The 22779-nt window shown below is 34.3% G+C and overlaps 1 protein-coding gene across 3 annotated transcripts; it reads left to right on the plus strand.

The window, feature by feature from the left end:
- Nucleotides 1-402: 402 nt before the first annotated feature.
- On the plus strand, nt 403-6967 carry LOC107860419 (E3 ubiquitin-protein ligase At3g02290). 3 transcript variants are annotated; one of them, XM_016705773.2, is made up of 5 exons: nt 403-629; nt 1618-1957; nt 2649-3075; nt 3357-3466; nt 6625-6967. In XM_016705773.2, exons 2-5 carry the CDS (start codon nt 1841-1843, stop codon nt 6649-6651), a joined length of 681 nt encoding a protein of 226 aa, XP_016561259.1. In that variant the 5' UTR covers nt 403-629; nt 1618-1840; the 3' UTR covers nt 6652-6967. The 3 variants fall into 3 exon arrangements, with proteins under 3 accessions (XP_016561259.1, XP_016561261.1, XP_016561260.1); XM_016705775.2 differs by lacking the exon at nt 403-629 and adding an exon at nt 641-847; XM_016705774.2 differs by lacking the exon at nt 403-629 and adding an exon at nt 641-723.
- Nucleotides 6968-22779: the final 15812 nt, after the last annotated feature.

Here is a 22779-nt window from a genome sequence, read left to right on the forward strand (position 1 = left end):
TTCATATTTTGAATAATCAAATTATTGTGGCTTATAATTTTTTTACATAATTTCAAGTACGCCACACAAATTAAGATAAAAGAGACTACTACATGATTTATATGTCATTCACCCAAAATAATTACTCTTCCAACCTATTTTTATTCATCCATATTAAAACTAGATATCCAATATATTTATGTGATATGAAGAATCAATAAATAATTTAAATATTTCGATCTATTTTATTTTTTATTATTAATTATAATAAATATTTAATACATTTTTAAAGTACTGAATTATTTTTATTTAAAAAATAATATAATAAAATTATTTTTATTATTTAATTATATTTAAAAAATATTTTTTAATATATATATCAAGTTAATATTGAATAACTATTGATGGACCGACGGGTAGCATGCTTTATTTTACTTTTTTTTTTTTTGGTGCTAATTTACTGGCATATAAGTATTGATTTAGGAGCAACTTTTATTGGCTTAAAAAATGGAAGAACATTGGAATGTGTACATAGAAACAATAAAAAGAAAACCTTTGACCTCAGAAATCTGAAATCTAGGCTTTATTCTTGCAAAGAATAATCCAATTTATTTTTATCTTTCTCTCTCTATTTTCTCCCACAATTTCAGGTATTTTTCTTGCTTTCTTTTTCTCAGTTTATTTTTTACACTCTTTTTATCTATCTCCCACTGATGGGAGCTTAGTTGTAAATAACGTGGTGTGGTATGTGGATCAGCTTTCGTGCAGTTTGACTAAATAAATGCACAATTTTTTTGTAAATATTACACTTGAAATGGGTATCATCAGAATCTGTTGATTCAGAGTCCCCTTTTTGGGCTTAATAATTGTAATTTCTTGAATTTTGTTGTGTGAATAATCTTGGCAGAATTCTTGATTGCTTGATCACTTTGATGCTCTTTAGCTGATCACTTTTTTTTAAAAAAAATTTCTTTTTTTTGGTTTAGGTGTGTCTTTAACACTGTTCCATGAGAGTTTCCTTTGCTTCTTGTTAAAGATTGCAAAAATTAGGATGACTGTAACAATATTACTTTCTTTTTTCTTGTTCTGTTTCTTTTTTGGGGGTTAGCTGTTGTTTTAGTGCTGTTGCTTCCAATTAGGATATCAATAAGTGAAATATTTTTGAGTTGGTTATGGGAATTTTCAATATTACATTTGCTCCCTTTTGTTAATGTAGTTAATATTGTGAGGTTCATTATAAATTAACTAGCTTTACATTGACTCAATCTACTGGAGCTAGCTGTGTTGGATGTTAAGTTTACATGAGTGGAGTTCAAGATTAGGAATTAAGAAAATTCTTTTCTGTAGTTCCTGGAAATTATAGTGTCAATTTTAGTTCCCCCATTTTTGCAATTTGTTCGGTGCTAGGATTATCCCTAAGAAGCATTTTTGTTGGTCAAATTTAATCTGATTTTTGCACCCTCGTATATCGAATTTAACTTGTAAGCTTTTTCACCTCATACTCCGGGGACCTCTGCAATTCACCCTTTCTCATTTTTTCAAAGCTGCAATTTTGCACGAATTGTGTGTCATTTCAGGTAGACGATCCATGTATTTTTATATCAATCCTTATATCGTAGTTGCTCTTTACTTGTACAGGTGACAAGCAGCAACTCTTTAAAATATTTGTTAAGGTCTTGGTCACGAAGGGCATCAACTCATTCAGGGTTTCCTGAAGAGAGAGGGTGCCCAATTGCACTTTCTGTAGTTCCTATTGTGGCAAGTTTTGCATCCATTACCGCACAATCACAAGACTTAGAGGATTTCCAATGACATCCGTAAATGGTTTTTAAGTCACGGACATTTGATTGAAGATAGCATCATGGGTGCAGTTTGTTGCTGCTTGCGAGATGAATGCGAAGATTTTGCCAATCCAAACAGCTCAATATATAGGAACTGCATATGCCTTCGATCTCTTGTTCAAAACTTCTTGCACGTGGTATGTATGCTTTTTTGCACTATTGTGTTGTACAGCCTTCTTTTCTCTCCTACCATTATTTCACACCATTGCTAATCTCAGTTTCTTTTACTTGTGTGTCTACTGATCTAATTAAGAGCGGTTCAAATTGAACTTGTCATATTACTCTGCTATTTGACCACATGAGTAGTCAAGTTTTAGCAATATTTTGATATGTGAACTGATGAGGTGGCAATCTACTATCAGAAACTCTTATTTAGGTGCGTTTTAGAGAGACTTTAGGCCCATTTTCTTTGATTCTGGAGAGACGAACTGCACTGAATTTTTACCTGAAGTATTTAGCTTTATGGCGGCTCGTTTGAAAAAACTCAGGAAAAGGATAGCCAGCACTTATGGTTAAGCAGAAATTGCACAAATTCGGAAAGCCTTGCACATGAGACTCCTCCATGGTGTTGCAAGGACTCCACTAGCAATAAGATAACTTTATGATTTCTCTGTTACTGTTCATCAAAAGTTCATGCATGTAACATGAAGAATTACATACTGCAACATCATTTCAGTAGCTATTATCTGGACTTAAATACGTAAGCATATTATCTTAGAGCTATAATCATTATCAAGACTCTCTTCATTCCCAAATGGTAAGTACCAAATGGAATCACGCTCCTTCATTTGCCATAGAATTTAGAACACTCCATCTTTTTTCGTGCAGTATGCATCTTTGTTTCGTAGAGGTGAACAACATGCCATTCCTTCATCCCCTCGAGGTACAGCATCTTTGAGTTCTACAGCATCCCTTGATAACTCACTATCTGATATGTACCGCTCTCCTCCGAGACCACTTCCTTATGATGCCGATCCCAGATGCTTCCGCTTGCAACGAGATGGGCTCATCTCAAGAAGGGAGAAAGGCTCAAGTCACTCGCATGAGGAAACTGAACCACTACAAAGAAGTGATATTGATGATGATTCTGAATCTTTGGGTGCGGTTAATAAATGGAAGGAGTCTATCTGTGAAGAAGGATCAAAAGAATACAATTCCAAGTCATTGAAACTCTCAACAGCTAAAACAACTACTGAATTTACTCAAATTTGTTATTCTTCAGAAGATGAAGATGTCTGCCCTACATGTCTTGAAGGTAGGTCATGCTTTAGGTGTTTTGTGATCCATCTTGTTGCACTTATTTACAGAGTAATTTATGTACTCCATCTGCTAAAGCAACTGTGAGAACATTTTCCTATTTCCCTCTCTTCCCTTTAGTATCATAGGTTAGACAATATTCTTTCTATCAAGCAATAGGAAATACACTAATCGCTCCTATAACAATTTATTTCCATTTTATATTTCAGTTCAATGTTTACAAAAACCCTGGAATATCTTGACTATTAATTTCATGATCTTGATGATACTCTCTTTCAGAATATACAGAAGAAAACCCAAAAATAGTGACAAAATGCTCTCACCACTTCCACTTGGGTTGCATATATGAGTGGATGGAGAGAAGTGACAACTGTCCAGTATGTGGCAAGGTAACTGTGACGTCCTTTACGTTATATGGATGCTCAACAATATTCTTATATGACTTTGTGTTGAAGTTGAGCTTTCCCTTTGTGTGCTAGTACTGAACTAGAAGCGATTCACAGACATTTTGGGGCCAAAAGTGTCCTTTTTTTGTTTATTCCTATAGTATGAACTGATGTGGTTAACGATCTACTGTGGGTTCACAAGCTGCAGAAAACCTCTCAATAGTTGCTTTAATAAATTTGACTAGTTTACTGTAATGTGTATGATAAACAGTTTAAATTGCTCTACTTTTGACAATTGAAAGAAAGTAACTAAACTAGTGGGCTTCATTTTCGTTATAGTTGTAAGAATTGGGATATCAATAACTTCTGGAGGAGGGGGAGCATTCTCCAGAACGAGCATGAGAAAGAAGCACAAGATCACCAGAGCAATAGATAGGAAGAGACAACACCTTTGAAAAGATGGCTTTAAGGAGGCATAGTGCCATCAGAGGTAGCTGGAAACGGATGCAATGTGGTCAGAATGGTCACAAGAAAAGAGGCGTAATTCCGTTAGAATGGTTTATGAAAGGAGTCCTGTTGCTATTAGGGTGGTTGTTGGGAGAAGGCATGGTGTTGCCAAACTGTCGCTAAAAAGATGAAGGGACATTAGCAGCTAGGCAGTGTAAGGTTGCCTACACTCGATATAAAACCTTTACGGACCGAATTATCCTACTTAAGTTTCTACCAAGATTATAGGACCTGGTTACCACATGCGAGAGTAAACCAAGAGAAGTTTGATATAGAAGACTTGAGAATATGTGAATATGGGGCACACATTTATTTATAGGTACTGGACACAATAAATACTCATCCTATATGACGGTAAGGTGCAAAAGTTTTAATTATTAGTTTGAAATTCATATTATATTAGTGATGGTGCATGAGAAATATAAAGTAATGATTAAAAGCTGGTTTGATAGAGAAAACATCGCATTGAAGTCAGTTTAATATCTGAATTAGTGAAAGTTGTATAGAAATGGAATGGTGTAAAACAATTTGTAACATCCCAAAAATGAAAACAGTGTAATATAAATTGGAGTAAAGGGAGTATATGGTATTTCTCCAGTGCAAGACAGTATTGAACTTTTCTAATACTCAAATGTAAGTACTCTGATAGGTGTCAAACGCAATGGAGGAAGTGCAGCGGTATTAGCTATTTTAAGTTTTTTATAAATTTGGTTATGCATTTCGAATTTGTAACATTTGTTTTCTGTTCTCTGTGTATGGAAATTATCAAGGCAGAAACTCATGTGTTAAAGATTTTACTTTACTGATTAGGCTTCTCAAGATCATTGAAAAACAATGGAACTAGAATGAGTGACAAGGAAAAAAGATGAGAGGGGAAGTATCTATAGGTTTGGAGAGGTAGTTTGATCAGATTATTGCAGAAAGTATAGCGTTACAGCTGTAATAAATACTTTGTGGGTTAGGCATTTCAGTTTAAAATAGTAGTGTAAAAGATGAAGAGGTTCGAATTCATTACCTTAATAAAAAAAAAAAAAAAAGAAGATGAAGAGGTTCAAACACTTGTGTTGTTCTGTTGAAAAGGTGTTCTAGAAGATATTGGTACAATTGGCTTATATAATGACTTAATAGAGTTGATTTTCTGTCAGAGATGAGTGTACGCAAGTTTCTAAGAAACTTGAAACTTGCCAGTTTCCAAGCACAACTCGATGCTACTTTAACACAATGGTCGGTGTCCATCATTGAAAGTGGCAGCTCTGTTTGCGCACACGGGAGAAGAGTGCTCGGCCTTGGTTGAAACAATTATGGGTGTCAATGGACGGGGCTTATAAAGGTGTTGGCTATTGCAACATCGTCTAAACATTTTAGGAGAGATGATTAGATCCTTTTTTCATAGGGTTATCATTTTTTACCAGATTCTTTCCAAATCAAACTCTGTTCTGATGCCTGTGGTTCAGACTAGGGGTTAGGCTGGGCCTGTCATTTTTGTAGAGTACCTTGGCTCACAAGCCTGTTCTCTGCTTATCCATAAATCTATGTTCAGATTGACACCACATTTGTCTGTGTTCCTGGAGAGCTCTTATGATAGGATTTAGAGTTGCAATGGGCTTGGAAGTTTTGAAGTTAAAATGCGGCTCTGACAGTATTTAGAACAAAGGTTGCTGAACCTTGTTGATTCTGATTCCGTAGCATATTTTGGGCTTCAGCCTGGTGGATAGCGAAATATGAGGACAAAGAAGGAGAAGAAAGCTGTTGTAGGTAGGTACTTGCAAGGAGATCACATGCATGGGCAGAAAAGTACAATTTCTTTACCAACATCTATGGATGTTTACATCAAGCAACATAAAAGATATGTCTGGAGACCTTTTAAGTTCATGGCAAAATATATCTATGAGACTTCCAGAGGCTACAAATTTATACTGCTTTACTCTATTGCCATAAACTTGCCGAGCCTACCCAATATTCCTTAGTATTGTGACTCTGCTGCTTGTCCTCAGTGTAACCTCTTCTTGGATGTTTATTCCGCATGTGCTTTGCTACTACCCATTCCCAGTGAGTGCTTACCTGTTGGCAAACAAAATAATACAAGTCCTGCCAAAATCATGTGGGTCATTCATTCACTGGGAGGATAGAAAACTATGTCACTTCAATTTGAGCTGAAGGCCTAATTAGAACAGTCTGCAGCCTATGGCTCAAGTTTATCTTGTGGTTTTCTTCATTCGAGTGATTGCGGCTGTTTCTTTTAGGATAATTAGAAACGAGAGGTTGAAATCTACATTTTAAATGTTTAATCTTATAGAAGACATATTGGCATAATGCCACTAGAAAATGTAATATTAGAAAACACAATAGAGAAGACTGAGAAACAAAATCGATTCAAGAATCCGTATAATCGGGTGGATGTGATATTTTCCGTCTGCTTTCTGTTTATTATTTGCTTCAACTCAGAAAACATCTAAGAAACTAACGGGGAATGATTATAGTGAGGAACAGAACATTTGAGAGCACAAAACTTTGTTCAATCTCTCTAAGAACCTCACTTCTTATTCAGTGTTTGATTTAGATCGTTTCAAAGTGTTGTTGAATAATTTTTTTTACATTCATACATATATAGTGCACAATATTTTTTCTTATTAAAGGACCTCTTTGCCTTGTAGGTGATGATATTCAATGAGTCGCCATGATCTTTGCTCTTAAAAAGGTTCAGTCGTGGATGAAACCATCAGGAGATAAGGGCAGTAAACTAATAAACCAGAAAAGCTAATCAATGTATAGGTCGTTGTGAATATCTTTCCAGATAAATGTGTTACCATACATCAGTAAAAATGAAATTATTGTTCAATGTAATTCTGTTTTGAACTTTCGAGTTCATATTGATCATTCATGCAACAGAAAGCAGTTTCAAAGCACTTTATGTTAAACTTGTTTTGGTTTGATTAATGGTTTCTCCTCTTGTATAGCACATTGTTCCTATTTTGAGAATTTGAATGTTTTCGACCATTATTTTCTATGTCAAATAAAAGACTTAAGAATTTGGAAGAAAAGTATGTAATATTCAAATATTATCTTCATTGCGTTAAATCTGTAGGGGCGTCTCAATAAAATTAATAGCCTAAAGTTAAATTTTACATATTTTTTATAATATAACAGTGAATGGGAGAGCAGCTTAAGCTGGCGTCTCAGTAAAATTAAAAGCCTAAAGCTAAATTTTAATAGGAGGTGTTACATATTTTCTATAATATAACAGTGAATGGGAGAGCAGCTTAGGCTCGTGCAGCTTGTCGATCGTTCAACTGCTTGCTTTGTAATTTTACTATATCACCTTTAAATAATTATTATATGTCATTCAAATATTAGAAAATTAATACTACCTCCATCCCATTTTATGTGTCGTCACTTGATCAGGTACGGAGTTTAAGAAATAAGTGATAACTTTGTAAAGTTTACAAAATTGTTCCTCTTAAAGTTATTTTAATGTTTATTTTTTTAATTGTCTTATCTTAATAAGTGGGACCCACAAAGGATAAAATGGGAATGATGCCATTAAATAATTACCAATTAAGGAAATGGTAAGGAAATGTGACATTCTTTTTGGGACGGACTAAAAAGAAAATGGCGACACATAAAATGGAACGGAGGGAGTAATATTTAATAAAATAAAATAGATATTTATGACATTTATGCTTCAGCTGCTTCAATCGTAATTTTATTATATCACTCCTAATCAATTATTACAAGCCATTTAATTATTAAAAAATTAATATTAAAAATTATTATAAATTTATCTAAGTATTAAAAAAATTAATAATATTTATCATTAAATTAACTTGACGTCTTATATGAGTCCACTTAATTTTTTTCACAAATACTGTTTTATAATAAATTATTATAAAGTTATGTAAAAATTTAAAAATTAATAATATTTATTGTTAAATTAACTTGACGTCTTATATGAGTCCGACTTAATTTTTTCCGACAAATATTTTCTTATAATAACTTTGCTAGATTACTTCTAATTAGTTATTATGTATTTAAGACATATCTGTCTCGCTGTTTCAGTCATGATTTTATTATATCACCCCTAATTAATTGTTATGTCATCTAACAATTGTGCTACTTAAATCGGAGTAGAAGAAAAATATTATAAATCACAATAATTAAAAAATAAAATTGACTATCAATGCCACAAAATTTTGAATAAGGAGAGTAGCTTATAGTATTATTTGAAAATTACATAAAAAGTATTATAAATTACAATAGTTAACAACTTAAAATATTTAAAAAATAATTTAATTTGTTATATATTTTTAAAAAAATACATAAAAAAATATTATAAATCACAATAATTAACAACTTTAAAAATTTAAAGGTCAATCTGTCTGCTTTGACACAACTTCATTGGTCTTTCCCGTGCCTTCATTTTTTTCATCCATTTTAATTTGTTTGTCTTATTTTTTAAATTTGTTACATATTGCAAAAAAAAAAAAAAAAACTTACTTGTAAACCATTATAATTAATAACTTAAAAAATTTAAAATATATAAAATATTTGTCTGACTGTTGAAACTATATCAATGCACTTAAATTGAATTACAATATTTAACAACTTAAAATATCAAAAAAAATAATTTGTTATATATTCCAGAAAAATACATAAATAAACTATAGATCACGATAAGTGACAACTTTAAGAAAATTAAAATACAAAATATTTGGTTGACTCTCAGAATTATCAGCGTCGCTCAAATTGAAATAGTTAAAAATATGATTGACTATCAATGACACAGAAATTTGGACAAGAAGAGTAATATGTATTATTTAAAAATTAAATACAAAATAATATAAGTTATAATAGTTAATAGCTTACAATATCAAGAAAAAAAGTTTAACATGTTATATATTTCAAAAAAATACATAGAAAAATACTATAAATCATAATAATTAACAACCTAAGAAATTTTAAATATATAAATATTTGGTTGATTCTAGAAATTATATTAGTGCCACTTAAATTGAAAGAGAAAAAAGATATTGTAAATCTCAATAATTAAAAACTTAAATTATTTTAAAAAATAATTGACTATCAATGTCACAAAAATTTGAACAAGAAAAACAACATGTATTATTTAAAAATTACATAAAAAGTCAGTTAATAACTTCTAAATTCTATTTGTATTACATAAATTGAGATAAAAAAATAACATATATTGAAATCCATTAGCAAGTAGTATAGGAGGTAACCGTTGTTGACATCTAATTTTTGCCCTCCACAACTACGTTTAATCTCGAGTTTCTTCGATTTTCAAATAAAATCACAACAATTATTTTTTCCAAATAAATGCATTTTAAAATAGGTATTTGGGCTAAATTTGTCATTTAAGTGATAATTATATATTTTCGTATTTGCATATACGAGATTGTATAAATGATGTAATTTAAATGAAAATTTTCATCAAAATTGGACTTTAAATTAAGGATTATTTGAAAAATAAATTTAAATAATTAAATCTTGATTTAAATATAATTTATTCTTACAAATAATCTATTTGGAGAAATACTTGTTTGGTTTTATTAAACCAAGAAGTTCGTGATTGAACAAGGAATTAATTCGTATCTAATTTCAATTGAATTTAGTCAATCTATTTAATTTTGGACCTTAATTGAAATTAATTCGGCCATAATTTCAATGTAATTGGTCGATTGAGTTTAATTAGGCTAAATTTTAAATAAAATTGCCTAAAGTCTCTTTTTTTCGGCTATTTAATAAATAAACAAAATAGCCTAACCTATATCATGATTTAATTGGGGTTATTTCCTAAATCTACCATTTAACCCAAACAATTTCCCAAGCCCAAAATAAATATAACAGCAACCCATGACTTCTTCTCTAATGCCACCAACCCAATTTGACAACAATTTCATCAGCAGCCCACCAGAGACAACCCAACGGCCCAATCCTTATCCTCGACCCGGCCCAATCCCCACTATCTCCTTTATTCCTTATCTTTATCAACACCACAGCACGCAAAAAATCACGATAGTACATCGATCAACAAAAACAACAATATCGCCGAATCCGTGTCCAACCCGCGAACTTGTCTACAACAGCTTTGGAGAAACTTCCAGAAGCGGACAGCTCATACACCAACAATAACGGTATGATTTCGTACAATCCCACCTCACAATCTTATCCCCTTTTTCAAAATTGGAATTCCCCCTTCACAAAATTTCAAAATTACCCCTGTTAATGAAAAATCCGACATCAATGGAGCACAACGGGCTTCTGACTTTTGTTCCCTATAAAAGCTGACCATTGATCAAAGTAAAGAGAGAGATTCGAGGGTTGAAGAAGTAGGGTACAGAAAATTAGGGTTTCGAAAAGAGGGAAATCTTCTAAGTAAGTTTCTAATTTCGAAAATAGAGAAAGGAAAATTTTTTGGATTTTCTGAATTCAGGTTGAAAGTCTTAGTTGAAAATCTGGGGGGTTTCAAAATTTCTAAGAGGAAAAATCAAAAGGACGCTCTGTTGGTGGTCGACGTCGCGAGATTCTGGTAGCGACAAGTTGCTGATAGCTCGTCATCCCATCTGCTATCCCGAAAGAGGTAAATGCACGCTCGTCCCTCTTTCTGCTTTATTTTGATGTTTCCTGCTTCACCCCTCTTTCTTCGTAGAATGTAGTTACCCGTATATCGTGAATGAGGCTGGGTTTGTCTGCTGTAGATGGCCGTGAGGGCCTTAGGGGTTGTTTCATGATTGTTGTTATACAGTTTCGCTGAAGCAGTGCTCATGTTATTACTTTTAATATGATTATGTCGAATATACTATCTTGTAATTGGCACTGTTGGTTATCTGAGGGTTATGGTATGAATAAACATTTATATCATCAAGACTGCATTTTTTTTTTGTTTCCAGTTTCCCTTTTGATGTAGCGTTTCTTGATATCTAGGCTAACTGTTATTATAATCGTTTGATCTGTGATTGTAGCCTTGTGTTGCTTCCCTCGATTTTGCAATCTATTATTTGTACTTTAATATCGTTAGTTAATTATTTAACCATGATTTTCACTTTTGTATGCTGCTTATGGTTTGATTCTCCGTCTTTATGTTTGAACATGCCCATTTTAGTCTAGTCATGTCTTCTTGAGTGTACCTTTGCTTTGTTCCGCCCTGGTTTTCTTAAATCTTGTCCTTAATCTAAGGTCATCGGTGGTGGTTTAATTCATCGAGTCAGCCGGACTCACACCATCTTATAGCTTTTGACCTTTGAGATCGATAGAGATGGTGGGTATACATCTGTGGTAAGGTGACAGTACCATGAAATCTCGATGACCCTGTTTTAGACTTTCGAAAGCTCATTTTGAGTCGGGGTCAAAAAGAGAGAGAGGAGGGCCTCACAGATGTATTTTTGAGAAGCGCGAATCGCGTTCTTGTTGTATGCTAAAAAAAAAGAAGGAAAATGCTGCTTTGTTCATTCACTCTAAACAAGTTTGCCTAAATATTACAACTCGCTTAATTACCTCTTACTTTGAAAAAATGTCTACTCTTTCCCTACATCATTTCTCCCTTCGTTTTGATAGTCAGACACATGCTAATTTCTTTCCTTATCTACCTTCGAAATAAAATTCCTATGTTTAGTTTTATGTTTCTTAGGCTCGTTGTTGTTCATTCAAGTTGCTTTCCTGCTTCTTTCTTTAGTTTTGATTCAATTTTGGTTCATTTTCCTAGAGCTCTTAGAGTTTTGTAAGGCATTTCCGATCATCGTAATGCTTGTTTGTTTTACTACTTCCTTTCCCCAAATCTGCTTACAAGTTTCTTGTGTTTCCTTCGATGGCTGACCGTCTGCAACTTACTGGCATAAGTATTACATATAGTTCTATATTCAAAAAAAAAGAAGAGAAAAGCAAATAGAATAAAGTTTCATTGTTTGATTCGGGAATCCGGTGTCAAGTTTGGTCATACCAAGTTGTTTCAATAAAATTGACATCATATCATTCTGCACTCAATTGTTTACCTTATATTATGAAGCCTGCCCATTGAAATTTGCATTCCTTTAGCTGCTTAACTGAAAATTGGTTATATCTGATGTAGTGGCTCTCTCTTTGTTAACTTTGTTAAAATATTTTCCCTTATATTTTGCCTAAGTGCATGTTTCTATACCTGGTTGTGCTTATCCGTAAGTGCATGTTTCTATACCTGGTTGTGCTTATCCGTCTCTAACCCTTATTCATTTCCTTTGCATGCACTGTGTACCCTGAGTCCAAAATGGACTCATCTTCCCCTCGTATTCCCTTCATGGGCTATCGAGGCCCGCCGTTTCTATAACATCCGATTTGAAAGAAAGCCCAAACACCGATCATGTGGCGTATGGATGCAAGAAGGAAACGAGAGAAGAAGCAAGGGTTAAACCCGTATTTGAAGCGGCCAAGAGACTTGACAGTCTCGGTTTCCATTTCATTTATTTAGTCATTTTATTATTGTTGTCTTTATTTATTTAGTTATTTATTTTTATTCATTCATTTGGGCCACGAAACCAAGGTTGTATCTAATACAGGTGGAGCAAGATTTGGCTCGACAATTAGATTAGGACAGGTGAAATGGGTCGAAAGCCCATTTAAAATAGGACAGGTCTCATTGATTTGGGCCGATGGCCTAAATCCCTTACTTCCTCCCTTTTCCTCTGTTCTTTATGTTTGTTTTCCTTATGTGCTTGCGAACCTAGTTAAATCCTTAGTTAAGTCGCTAAAAAACTAGTTTTGCATAAACACCAAAATATTTTTTTTTAAAAAAAAATCAATCACTTTTCGACAAATTTAATCTTTTTGAAGTTAATTGAAAGACGATTTTCAAACAGTCCGGATAACTGTAAGTTAGCGGACATTTTAGGTACCTAACACCTTCCTAAAACGTTAATACGAACCGCTTACTCAGAATCTTTGAACTTAAAACGATTTTTCTGTTTTGGATCGTTTGAAGTAACTCTCTAAAGGTTTCTTAATTCCTTTTCAAAATTAAGTGGCGACTCTCTTTTAAAAGTCAAAAATTTCTCCGCAAAACAACCGTTGGTGTCAGATTAGGGTGGCTTAATCAGAAAGGAAAATCTTTTCTCCATTGATTTGTTCCTTGAAAAAGGTGATAAGAGATTAGAGGATAATTAATTCTTGAAATTATTTATTTTATATTTAATCGAGATAAATTATGAAATAAATTAATCAAAAACAACATTAGATATTTCAAGTTATAATGTTATTTTTATTCCATTTAACTTATCCCTAACCATATCTAGGGGTGGGCATAAAATACCTTAAATCGAATTATCAAACCAAATCGAAAAAGTTTTACAATTGATAGTCGGTAATTTGGTATTTGAGATGGTATATGTGAGTAAAATTTTAAAATTACGGTATTTGAGTTTGGAATTGGTAAAAAAATATTACTACCGTTTGGTATTTGGTATTTTTCGAATATCCAATTATAGTTAAGTGACCCATAGGTCACATACCTAGTCCATACTCCAAAGGCCGCATACTTGTGTGAATATTGCTCAAGCAAACTTTGAATTATTAAATATGGTCATAAATTAGACTTTTAACTAGGGCTGCGCAAAAATCGAACCGATCGATAAACCGAACCGATAAAAATATTATTGGTTTATTGTTATTGGGTTAACAGTTTTTTAATGATTTTATAAAAAAAAATATTGGGTTATTGGTTTGGTTCGATTTTTTCTTATTGGGTTATTGGGTATACCGATAACCCAATAAGAATATATATATATATATATATATATTTCTCTTAATTTCTCTTTAATTTCTACAAATTAACAAACCTTTTATTTCAATTATACAAACTTTTAATTTCTCCTAACAACATTTAGTTCAAATTTGAAGATTCTTGTAAATTAAAACACATTATGTAGGATTTTTGTTTGCAACTAAGATTCGATTATTTTTTATATTAGTTATTACTATTTCTTATTTATGAGTATTTTCTTATCGGTTAAACCGAAAATCGAATCGTTAAGGACTAAAAATCGATAAAAAGTTATTGGTTTAGCATATTTAAAAATCAAAAATTGATAAACTGAACCGGTAATATGTAAAATCAAACCGAACTGATCAATGCACACCTCTACTCTTAACTTTACACAACAAACTTCCTTGCAACCAACATATGACAACTTTTGACAAAAATATCATGTTAAGACTGAAAATCATGGCATGGAAGGGAACAACAGAAAAGAAGCCTTCATGACATGATACATAACATCATTGCTAGCTGCACTTGCCCAACTCTAATATTGCTAACATAGGTCGGAATATGGCTTTAACCAAGGAGACACTGAACTTTATGAACACGGGGGGACTCAACTCCCTCATGGATCACACAATCAGGAGCTTGCCACTCTACCCCACTATCCCTTACCTCCCTATCACTCAAACTCTAAGCTTCATCCTCTGGACACTCCCGTCCAAGAGGAAGAAAGCCAAAATCCACCAGAGCTATCAATTCTAGATGCCATAAAGTTGAGCAATGTAGAGATAAAACAACTATTAGAGGACCTTTGGGAACCAAACATACACTTCTTTCTACTAGAAAAGCCTCTACTCAAAGAGTTCAAAGAGCCCTACAGTGCAACTATTATAGTGCATTGTCCGATGAAAATGAGAGTCATCTCTCTGATCTTGAGGAAAAAGGAGGACACAACTCCACCTGCAATTACAGTGAGCCTAGACAAAGGCCAATCCCAAGTCCACCCAATGGACAAGGGGAAAAGCCCACTAATCTCCCCCTTCACACCAGAAGAACTGATAAAGATTGTAATCTGGAACACTAAAAACGCAAACAATGCGAATTTTCGCAGTATGCTTGTCCTGTTAGAAACTAAAATGGTTGACCACCAAGTCCTCACCAATGCGCTCAAGTTTGATGCCCATGTCCAATCTACTACTGCGGGGCTTAGCGGAGAAATTGTGGTCATGTGGAAAAAAGAATGCTGGAAGCTAAGCTTGATAATATTTCTGTCTCTCCCCAAGGGGTTCATGTCATGGTTAAGGTAAGAGATGATCCTAACCTCTGACTTTTATATGCTATCTATACTAGCCCGAACTTAAGTAATAGACTCTCTCTCTGGGATGAGCTCTACCAACTATCACAAACCCATAAAGGGGAATGGCTAATGGGTGGAGACTTTAATGAAATCCTAACGGCTAATGAGAAACTTGGGGAGAATAATGCTAGCCCCAATAGAATGGGTTTCTTTAGAAATTACCTCAATACTTGTAATATGATAGATTTAGGATACAGAGGCAATAAGTTTACTTGGACTAACAAGTGTCATAGAAATAGAAATTCCCTCATCCTGGAAAGACTAGATAGGTCCGTTGCTAATAGATCTTGGATAAAACACTATTTTGAAGTCACAGTTACATACCTACCTAGGACCAAATCTAACCACTGCCCCCTTCTGCTCTCATTAGTCAATAAGGCCCCTATGGGACCAAAACCTTTCAGACTTAAACCCATGTGGTGTAGTCATCCCACCTTTAGGCCTCTTATTGGCCAATGCTTTACCCTCAAAAATCCCTTTGATATGGCTGTAAAGTCTTTCCAAAAAGAGGTTGTCATTTGGAATACATAAGTCTTTGACAATATCTTTAAGAAAATGAGAAAGATCAATCCAGACTTGGTGGGATCCAAAAGTCCAATAACTACCATCACAACCCTTTCCTCCAAAAGCTAGAGGAAGACCTCCTGCTGGAATATGATCTTCTCCTAAAAAATAAAGAGGACTTCTGGAAGACCAAATCCAGAATCACTTGGCTCTCCCAAGGAGATGCCAATAACTTCTTTTTTCTTGCTTCCACTTTTAACAGGAGAAGGAAAAACAAAATTAATACCCTTCAGGACGACCAGGGGAACCTAATTCAAGATGAGGGGGAAATCAGCAACCACATCTTGAACTTCTACTCCACACTCTTCACTACTGATCATCTTACTTCCACCAGAAACACCAACTCTCAGTCTATCAACCCCGACTCCTTGAATTTGAATATGGTGCAATGCTGCAAGCTACCCTAAGAGACTCTAAAATCATTCACTCTCTCAACTCCTTTCAGCCTATGAAGGCCCCAGGCCCAGATGAACTCCACCCCATGTTCTTCCAAAAGTATTGGGACATTGTGGGGAATTATATCACAGACTTCTGCAGGGAAATATTCACCAAGAATACCATGCTTGATTATTGCAACTCCACCCTCCTTTGCCTAATACACAAAAGTCAAAATGCCATCACTATTAGGAATTATAGGCCTATTGGACTATGTAACACCTCTTATAAGCTCATCACCAAAATCACTGTAAATAGAATCAAGCCCTACTTTCCTCACCTCATTGGCCCCAGCCAAGCCAGCTTCCTGTCCAAAAGAAGAGCTTGTGACCATGCTATCATTTTCTAGGAATATATCTCTCATTTCAAAAGAATGAGGGGTAGAGACCCCAAAACGATCGTTAAAATTGACCTGGAAAAGACATTTGATAGACTGGAATGGTCCTTCATAAGGGACACCTTCATTTTCTTCCACTTCCCTGCAAAAACTATCCAACTCATCATGTCTTGCGTTTTCTCCAGCTCTATATCTATTCTTGTTAATGGTAAAAAAACTGCTGCATTCCAACCTTCAAGGGGTATCAGGCAAGGGGATCCCCTTTTACCCTACCTATTCATTCTATGTATAGAAAGACTCTCCAGAAAAATCGAGGATGCTATGTTGAATAAGCAATAGTCACCCATCAACATCACCACTGGTGGACAAAAAATCTCACATCTAATTTACTGATGACCTCACCCTCTTTGCTAAAGCTGATGTCCAGAATTGTTCTACTATCAATACCACCCTAATAAATTTTTGTCATCAGTCTCGTCAAAGTAATTAATGCCAAATCCAAAATCATCTTTTCCAGCAACTGCAAGTCCCAGGACTCCTCTCTCTGCGTAAATCTCCTCAGTATTAGGACTGCCACCAGTTTTGGGAAATGCCTGGTTTACCCTATCTTCCACCAAAACCCCCAAAACAGTGATTTCCAATTCATTCTTGAAAACATGCAAAACAAAATGGCAGGATGGAAAACCAGCTTCTTGAATATGACTGGTAGGACTATCCTAACCAAGGCTACACTTGCCAGCATCCCAACTCACATCATGCATTACATCAAGATCCCCACCAAAATTATTGAGGGCATCAACATAATCCAAAGAAACTTCTTATGGGGTAGTACTGGAGATAGGAAAAAACTTCACCTCCTAAGCTGGAACACCTTCACTAGGTCTAAGAAAGAGAGTGGACTGGGTATCTAGAAAGCTGAATTAAAACAAAGAACCCTTCATGCCCACCTTGCCTGGAGAATGTACCAAAACCTAAATTTTCTCTGGAGCAAAATACTTCTTTCAAAATACCAGAGAACTAATACCACCCCTTATAGTATTAGAATTGTCTCCAGAACATGGAAAAATATCACCTAGGGGTGGAAAAACTGTAGAAAGGGAATTGCATGGAATGTGGATAAAGGGAATAAAGTGAGCTTATTCAATGATAAATGGATCCCACATATTTAAAGCCTTAGAAGCATCATCAGCGGACCACTCACTCCTAATGATGAATCTCTCAAAATTAGGGACATCCTCATTGATGGTAATTGGGATTTTTCAAAAATATCTTTTATCCTTCCTGACCATGTCACCCAAATCATCTCTTCCTACCCTATTTCCCTTAATAACAGTGGGCAAGACATCCCAGTCTGGTCCCTCACTTCCAATGGCCTCTTCTTCACTGGAAGCCTCTATCACAACATTACTGATTCCCCCATAGTAACATGAGTGATAACCAGGGCAATTATAGTCTCATCTAGTCTGCCCCATACCCCATTAAAATCAAAACCTTCCTATGGCTTCTGTATCACAATAAACTTCCTACAAACCATTACCTACATAGATTAGGTCTCAACATCCCAAGTTATTGCTGTTTTTGCAATGACCCTCAAGAAGATGTAATTCACATCTTCTTCCAGTGCCTAAATGTACTATAATTTTGAAAAAAAATGGGCCTAACCATATCTTCAAACCCCCTTTAAGATCCCACCACCATCCACACCTGGATGAACTGCTGGAGAACTCTAGCTCTCAAACCCTTCAGCAATATCCTCACCTGGCCTGACCTTATTCTCCAATGCTTATGGAGCATTTGGCTCACAAGAAACAACAACCTCTTCAACAATAGCAAAGACCTCATCCCCGTTGATATCCCCATCAACCTGTTCTTGGAATACAAACTCCTCATCAATACCACCAACATTAGACATAGTCCCAAAATAACTGTCGAGATCAAATGGGAAACACCCCCTATGGGATTTCTTAAACTGAACATCGATGGCTCTGTAGGACTCCAACCAGGACCAGGGGAAATTGGCGGAGTGTTCAGGGACCACAATGGCTCTTGGCAGGTAGGCTCTCTGAATACCTACATCATTCAAGCCCAATCCTAGCGGAAATCCTTGCCCTTAGGAAGGGACTCATCATTGGCAAGCAACACAACCTTCACCCCCTAATCATCAATACTGACTGCCAAGCTCTATTAAATATATTATTAAATAGCCATCCTCTCTATATGTCACGACCTGAACTAGGGCCTGCCCGTGACGGACATCCCGAGCCATGAAATCCCGAAATGTCATTCTCTATCTGGTAATCATGCACAACACTCATATAATAAAGAAGATACGGAAACATAGTCAACTACAGAAACATGGTCAAATTCTAATATCAACATAAGTATGGAAAACTTTAGTGCAACTACAGCTAAATAACATCTGACTCAGTATGCGAAATCTCTACTACATGAAAATCTGATAATTGTTTGAAAATTGGGACAAGGACCACAGTAGACCAAAACAATAATAAGGGTCATAATCTGAAAGACGGGCCTTCTGGAATAGAGAAGGCTCACCAATTAAACACTACAAACTCTGTCTGACAAATCTACTGCCTTTCTGGACCCCTAGACTGAGCCTCAGAACCTGGAGGGAGGAGGGGGGGTCAATATAGATGTACTGGTACGCAAAGTATTCCAAAATAAAACTTTTATATAAATAAAATAGTTGGAGGGTAAATCGTCAGATACTATACATGAAATAGTTCTAAAACACATGGGCACTTTCTGAAAATCACAAATCAGTCTTATCTATGCAATGTCTGATCTTTGTATGACTTTTGAGTTAGGTGGCACTCCCTTAAAATTCTGATATTCCACGGGCTGTATGGAATCCGCCATTGACTCAGCGAGAAAGCCCCCAACCCGAGTATGCCGCAAGGGTTAGAGTTTCTAATTCTGATATGCCACACAGTACTAGGCCAACGTAATATAATATACCCGGATCAGCCAATCATGATTTTGGGCAACGAGTTATCTGACTCATGCCTTCTTCGGGGAACCACGTAAGCTCTCTTTATACCCAATTTTATCCTATTCTGAATCATGCATTATTTTAGTTTCAACATCTGAAAATTCTGACTTTAAACATGTATTTTATTCTGTTCTGAATTACCATGGCATAATCTGAGTTGGTGTCGTCACACCAAGACTTGCAAGTCCTATTTCTGAGCCATAATATACCATACATGATGCTTTCATGAAAACTCAATTCAAACCACCCAAACATGCAATTAGTTTAAGAGATTTCATGTTCCGAAACACACGTCAAAACTATGCAAAAACTCTTCAACAATATGGTGGTCATATGCCTTTAGCAAAATCATGCACTCTTCCATTATAGGAATATTTTCAACATTTATCAACATAAACAACCCTCTCTCTTTTGAAATTGAAATCATAATTCAAATATAACATCATTCAAGACATTTCATAACATGCTTTTCAAGATGCAGTTTAGAACAATTCATATCATATGGAAGATGAGAAAGATCATAACAAGGGTTCATTATAAGTCATGCTCTCAATTGAATATTCATCCTTAAACACATTCATACACACACACACACACACATATATCCAAAACCCTTTTTCTTAAAACATGATTTCTAAGCCCATGAGATTTTAGAAAAACCCCGCCTACCTCGAAATAGGGAAACAATGGGTGTTTCTTGAAGCCTATGATCTAGAGATTTTGAATCTTCAATCAATTTTGAAAATCCACGGTTGAATCTTGAGTTTCTTGAAGTTCTTATTTGAAACTCTAGAGAGGATTCTTGATGATTTTGATGAAAATAGGGTTAAGTTGCTCAAACATACCCTAAATCCTTTGTTTGGACGGTTTTAAAGGGTAGAGAAAAGTCAAAATTACCCTTAATGACACCTAAACGGAACTGGAACTTTAAACTTAAAAACTCGATTTCGGGTGCCACCGCGATGCGCCACAATCGCGGTGGTCCACTGGAATTCGACGAGTGGGAAATTGGGTGCCTCCGCGATGCGCCACCATCGCAGAACCCCACTGGAATTTGACGATTATCAATTTGACCTTCTCCGCGATGCGCTAGACACCAAAATGACGATGTTTACGACTGGAACCTTAAATTATTCATAACTTCTTCACCGAGGGTCCGTTTTGGACAAATCTTATATCGTTGGAAAGCTAATTCAGTCATCTACGTAATGAAAGGTTGAAATCTAGGAAATTCTACATGAAAATTAATTTAGATCATTCTAGAAGCTAATGCTTAGACTTTCCATGGATGGAGTTTAGCTAAGAAGACGTCGGGGTGTTACACTATACTAACATTCTGACAGAGTGTAGGTGCCTTCTGAGGGAGATAGATGTAGCAACACTGCTGCATGTGTTTAGAGAACAAAATAGGGTGGCTGATCAACTAGCGAAGGAATGAAGGAATGCCAGACTTTTTGGTGCTTCATTTTTGCTGATGCATGTTCCCCCTCTATCAATCCAAACTCTTCTACAGGCTGATATACTAGGAACCCCCTCAACTAGACTTGTTTCAAATAATTTTATTATCCCACCAAGCCGGGTTATTGCTGAAAACTCTATCTTTTTGTCCCCCGACACAGTCAGGAAAAACTCTATTCCCTAATTTACTAATGAAATCCTCGCTTACCAAAAAAAAAAATCCTTGTGTTTACATGTCAACAACAAATGGAAGCAAAACTCAGCACTTGACAGAGAATATAACATATATTGCTTTCCATCACATTTATAAGAAATAATATTATGACTTTACATCATATTTACATCCAGTTTGTGTTACATCAAGTTTGATGTAAATGTTATTCGTATTACATCCAGTTCTCCCCTTTTTGGAGTTGGATCAAACTACAATAACATAGATTTTAAGGTGTTTTATTAATTGAGCCACACGTATCAACGTGTAACAAGATCAAACAAAATTAATTTTTTCTGGTGTAAAACTGTGTATTCAGAGGTGTAAAACTACCAAATAAAATTGAATGTTTCTAAAAATGTTGGTTGAAAATTACCACTATTATCACCAAATAGGATCACTACAAGCATGTCCAACTTTAATATGGTAATACCAAATTTCGTATCGAACCAAAATTTAATTTACAATTATCGAATTATCGAATCTAAGTTTATGATATTTGGTATTTATTTTCAATTACCGATTATCAAATTATCGAACCCGTAATTATAAGAATATCAAATCGAATACCGAATGCCTACTCCTAACCATACCAGACCTTCTTTTCTAATGTTGATGTTGTAGTAATAAAATGTATTTTGAGTAAAATGAGTAACATTACATTTTGTGAATCTCAATACATAAGGTAGATATTCTTTATTTGAACTAACAATTGTTAGAAGCAATCTCTTTAACTTTATAAAATGGAGTTAAAGATGTTCCCACACCATACTCTTTCTGCATCTTGGAGCTCAAGTTTTCAAAAATCTTATTACTATATATTTTTTATTTTTTTCCCTTGTCCTTCGTTTATATATATATATATATATATATATATATATATATATATATATATATATAATTGGATTATTAAATGTAGATTCTGACATGTCTTGTATTTTTACAACTAATTTTCATATATATAATTGAATTATTAAATTAAAAAACTTAAATAATGGAAACTTAATGAAGTAATAGGCTTTAAATTGTTACCTTTTTTTATGTATAAAAAACATTGCCACCGATGAAATCATAAAGTTAAAAAATATTTTAATAAATTTAACCATCTTTAATAAGTCAAAAATTTCTCAAACAAAATAAAAGTCAAAAATTTCAAAATATATTTCTAAACTCCCTGTAAAATCAGTAATAATTGTAGTTTGACTTACGTGACCCATATACTTATACTTGTACTAGTATATAAACATACTACTATAATAATTTAGGGTTGTCTTATTTATTGATTGTTTCAATATAATATTTTTAAAAGATACGTAACCTTTAACTTCAACAAATTAATATGATTATTAATTAAAGTAAGGATTAATTCTTGTTAATAAGATGCTAGCCATTTATTTGCAATACATTAACTTGGATGTTGTTGTTAAAATTTTATTTATTAATATAAAGTTCAAATTATTTAGTTCAAAGTTCTAAAATATTTCTTATAAAAATGAGAACTTTTTCTCCTTTTTATTATTATTATTTTTTAGATATTTTCTTAAAAATGTATTAACAATCTTCATTATTATTTCAAGTGATGTTGAAATTATAAAGTTTACTATTAAAATTTTTGAGGCCAAAATTTAGGAGGCTAAAGCGAAGGCTTTACTAACTTTGCCCTTAACCATCGTTGTAAATCTGTCAATC

Source organism: Capsicum annuum, chromosome 2 (assembly GCF_002878395.1).
Source record: "Capsicum annuum cultivar UCD-10X-F1 chromosome 2, UCD10Xv1.1, whole genome shotgun sequence".
Taxonomy (NCBI): Eukaryota; Viridiplantae; Streptophyta; class Magnoliopsida; order Solanales; family Solanaceae; genus Capsicum; species Capsicum annuum.

What these genes read in the sequence shown, in the direction of transcription:
- LOC107860419 (XM_016705773.2), top strand. Translation starts at nt 1,841, where the DNA reads ATGGGTGCAGTTTGTTGCTGCTTGCGAGATGAATGCGAAGATTTTGCC. An exon ending in TTCAAAACTTCTTGCACGTG is followed by an intron (nt 1,958 to 2,648) that starts GTATGTATGCTT and finishes TTTTTCGTGCAG; the next exon opens with TATGCATCTTTGTTTCGTAG. An exon ending in CTGCCCTACATGTCTTGAAG is followed by an intron (nt 3,076 to 3,356) that starts GTAGGTCATGCT and finishes ACTCTCTTTCAG; the next exon opens with AATATACAGAAGAAAACCCA.